Genomic DNA, 3,926 nt, shown 5'->3' on the forward strand with positions numbered 1-3,926 from the left:
AAGTATTTGTTTCGTCCATTTTTTGAAAAATCATCGTTATGATGAGTAAAAATGACGTTAAATATATTTTTAGGTTACGTGTCGGGAAATTGGCAAATAAGTACTTGTTTCGACCAAGTTTCCGAAAGAGTTATCCCATAAGGGTAATCGCGACGTCTGTTTTTTTTTTAAAATATCGTTATGATAGGTAAAAAAATATTAAAAAAAATAAAAAAAAAGAAGAAAAAAATAAGTAGATGAATTTTTTTATTTTTTTATAACTAAAAATTGACGTAACTAGTCAAAAATTGACATATGTTATTTCTTTTTAATTTATCTTTTTATTTCGGTCAAACCTTAAAATTAAACGGTCAACAAACTTTTTTCAATTAAGTGATAGTCAATTGTAAAAAAATATATGATAGTTTTTTTGCAAAAAATTTGCAAATAGACCTAGTGAGTTTCTTATAAATTTTCAAGAATATGTAAGAAAGGAATTAATTACTCCATTCTATTTACGCATGTTTATTCTACATAAATAAATAAATAAACATTGAAGTATAAGATTATGTACTTTAAAAAACAGAGCATATAATACTTTTCAAACCTAACAAATAACAATAAGTAAACCGTAACACTTGCAGGTCTCCTTTTTTCGCAATTACATTTTCTGTGCAATTCCGAAAGCTCTTATCCCTCAGCCGTCTGCCGCCTGTCGGCTGCCGCTGCTGCATGCCACCTGCCATCGTCCAGTCTTCCATACACCTTCATTACCCTGCAGCGTTTGAAATTAGGTTATTGATTCTAATTTACTGTACTTAGGGTTTAATGTCTCAATTTGAATTATTGCTTCTTCTTTTTCTAATTCTGTTGATATTTGATCTTAATGTACTTGTTAGCTTAAAAAAGTCTACTAATATACTCTACCATTGTCCATTAAAGTAAAGCCCGGGAATACAAGTGTGCTTTTGTGTGCCAAATGGGTATTTGTTTTCTGAATCATTTACTTCAAATGCTTGTTGAGAAGGTGAACTATAAGCATCGTGTTGTCTGTTACTTGTTTGCTTTTTCATTGAGATCGTCATGCCAATTTGACTCGATGAAGTTGGCGGCAACAAATTATTGGGTGATGGACCCAGAGATTGACTTACTGACCAGGCGTGCACCCACTTGAAAGACTAAACCCGACCCGCTAACCCAAACACCCACCTTTAGCTGCAACATTGTAGAATTTTATGTTTGGGACTCTTTTCTCTCTTGCATTGGCTAGTCTCTTGTTGTGCATTCATCTTTGTTAGTTGTGCTTCTTTGACATGGACCATTAGAAAAAAATCACATAATGGAAATGTTGAACTTTTAACTGCATTTTTGTTGTTGTGCTACTGTTATTGTGCAATAATATGATCATGCTATTATATTGCACTATATGAGGTCAGTTCAGTAGATAATTAATTAACTTATTAGTTAATTGTTTTGTTTAACAATTACAATAATGAGGAACTATAATTTAAGTGATATGTAAGAATTGATTTTAATTGATATTAATATAATTTTAATAAAGAGATGTTATACGAACTTTCTCTACAATTTAGGGAGATGCTTGAAGATATTTTTCTATAACCTTTTCTCGACAAATAACATTGTAACGGTGAAATATCGGTTGTCACATGTTACCTAATGGTCATCGCGGCATGTTGATCGTGGATATTCGTGCACCGTTATATGACAAGATTTAACGTCGTGACAACCCTCTAACAAGTTTCATAACGACTGTCATGTAACATAACAGACAAGGTTTTTCTTCCATTTATAGTTCATGATCTATGAGTTAATACTTTGTGTTGTGTTTAATGTTATTATCTGAATTGGAACTAGATAGGAAAATTGGGAGGCTCTGCAATACTACAAAATTTTTGTCTGTACCAAGTGGAAACTCTTTTAGTCCAAATGCTCTTACATTTATTTTATTAGAGTTTGCTACATTCTCATTAACACTTGATTTGTTTATAATGGCAGGTGAAATTCATGTGTTCCTATTCTATAATCTTTGCTAGTAATTATTAGACAAACAGAATGTTGGCTGCAAAAACTCCCTCACTTAATGCTCTTTCTTTCTTTGAGAAGTCCTTAAAAGGTCCAAATCAGTGCATTAAGTTCACTTCACCTTTTGTTAGTGTCCCTCAGCCAAACAAAATAATTTCAACACGTTCCTTTCCAAGTATTAAATCATCTCTTTCACTAGACCATGATAAATCAGTAAATGAACTTACTCCTGCTCAGACCCGAGTTGATATTCTGTCAGAGTCTCTCCCATATCTACAAAAGTTTCGTGGGAAAACAATCGTTGTTAAATATGGCGGTGCAGCTATGAAATCCGAATCTCTTCAAGCATCAGTAATCAATGACCTTGTGCTTCTCTCATGTGTGGGTATACGCCCTATCTTTGTTCATGGAGGTGGTCCTGAAATCAACCAATGGCTCGACCGCATTGGCCTCAAACCGAACTTTCTCAATGGTCTCCGTGTCACTGATGCATCCACTATGGAGATAGTCACAATGGTTCTTGTTGGCAAGGTCAATAAACATCTAGTGTCTCTCATAAACAAGGCAGGAGCAACTGCTGTTGGCCTCTCTGGTTTGGATGGCCGCCTTCTCACAGCACGACCCTCTCCGAGAGCTGCAGAACTCGGGTTTGTTGGTGAAGTGGCACTTGTGGACCCCACCGTTCTTCGGCCTTTGGTAGAGAATAATCACATTCCTGTCATTGCATCTGTAGCAGCCGATGAGAATGGACAATCCTATAATATCAATGCAGATACTGTAGCAGGGGAATTGGCTGCTGCATTGGGTGCTGAAAAGCTTATCTTATTAACCGATGTAGCAGGGATTTTGGAAAACAAAGATGATCCAGGTAGTTTAGTGAAGGAAATCGACATTACCGGCATAAGGAATATGGTTTCAGAGGGCAAGATTGCTGGTGGGATGATCCCAAAGGTCAATTGTTGCATTAGGTCTCTGGCTCAAGGGGTTAAAACAGCAAGTATAATTGATGGTAGGGTTCAGCATTCATTGCTACTGGAAATTTTGACCGATGAAGGAGCTGGAACCATGATCACTGGCTGATATTTATGTTCTGTTCCAATTTGATCAACTTTCTATTCCCCCTTTTGTTTTTTCCTACATTCAGAGGAGCTGGAATGACGAGAGGGGGATGCACTTCTATGTGATATGATGTTGTCGTGTTTGTTTCTTGTTGGAGTTCTGAACTTCGAAGAATACAATTTTGATATTTAATGAATTCCAGTTTCAGTTTCGAAAAGTCTTCCTTGATTTGTTTTCAGAATCAATACTGTATTCAAGTTTTCGTGTCTATGCTTTTACCAGCTTAACATCTAGTCCTATTGTTCTTTCCCGGCATAACATCTGCTTGAATCCTCTGAAATATTTATTTGATTCTAAAAGATGTGCGCTGAATTCTGCTGGTATTTTTTTTGTCCCGGGAAGCTGAGGAACTTGGTAGTAGGTTACTGGTGCTTGAAATAAAGACATGGCAATTATTCTGCCTGATTCCCATCCCTGAGCTCGCTAAGCCTATAGCATTACAACTTATGACCCATTTGGTTAGTGGTAATAAATGGTAGTAATGAAAATAATTTATAGTGTAAAATTTTATCAAAAGTTCTATATTATTTCTATAGTAATGAAACTTTGATCATAATTTTTTTTTTTTTATAAATTTTCATTGCCACCTAATACCACCACTCGCAATTATAATGCATTGGAATGAATTTTATAAAGAAAATGAGATGATTGATATTGGACAAGCATGACTATCAAGGTAACTAAGGGATTTTTCAACTAAAATTACACTAATTTTTCATTTTCATTACCTCCGTTTATTACTACCTACTAAACGGACCATTAAAGCCTTCTTGTTTGATACAAGA

General features: G+C 35.1%; 1 protein-coding gene across 1 annotated transcript; it reads left to right on the forward strand.

The window, feature by feature from the left end:
- Positions 1 to 574: 574 nt before the first annotated feature.
- LOC130811072 (acetylglutamate kinase, chloroplastic-like) lies at positions 575 to 3,453 on the forward strand. The gene is made up of 2 exons (XM_057677228.1): positions 575 to 773; positions 1,996 to 3,453. Exon 2 carries the CDS (start codon positions 2,053 to 2,055, stop codon positions 3,100 to 3,102), a length of 1,050 nt encoding a protein of 349 aa, XP_057533211.1. The 5' UTR covers positions 575 to 773; positions 1,996 to 2,052; the 3' UTR covers positions 3,103 to 3,453.
- The last annotated feature ends 473 nt before the right edge of the window (positions 3,454 to 3,926 follow it).

The sequence above is a fragment of the Amaranthus tricolor genome, chromosome 4 (assembly GCF_026212465.1).
Source record: "Amaranthus tricolor cultivar Red isolate AtriRed21 chromosome 4, ASM2621246v1, whole genome shotgun sequence".
NCBI classification, from domain to species: Eukaryota; Viridiplantae; Streptophyta; class Magnoliopsida; order Caryophyllales; family Amaranthaceae; genus Amaranthus; species Amaranthus tricolor.

Excerpts from the sequence above, each read along its gene's own strand:
- LOC130811072 (XM_057677228.1), top strand. The coding sequence starts at position 2,053 with ATGTTGGCTGCAAAAACTCCCTCACTTAATGCTCTTTCTTTCTTTGAG.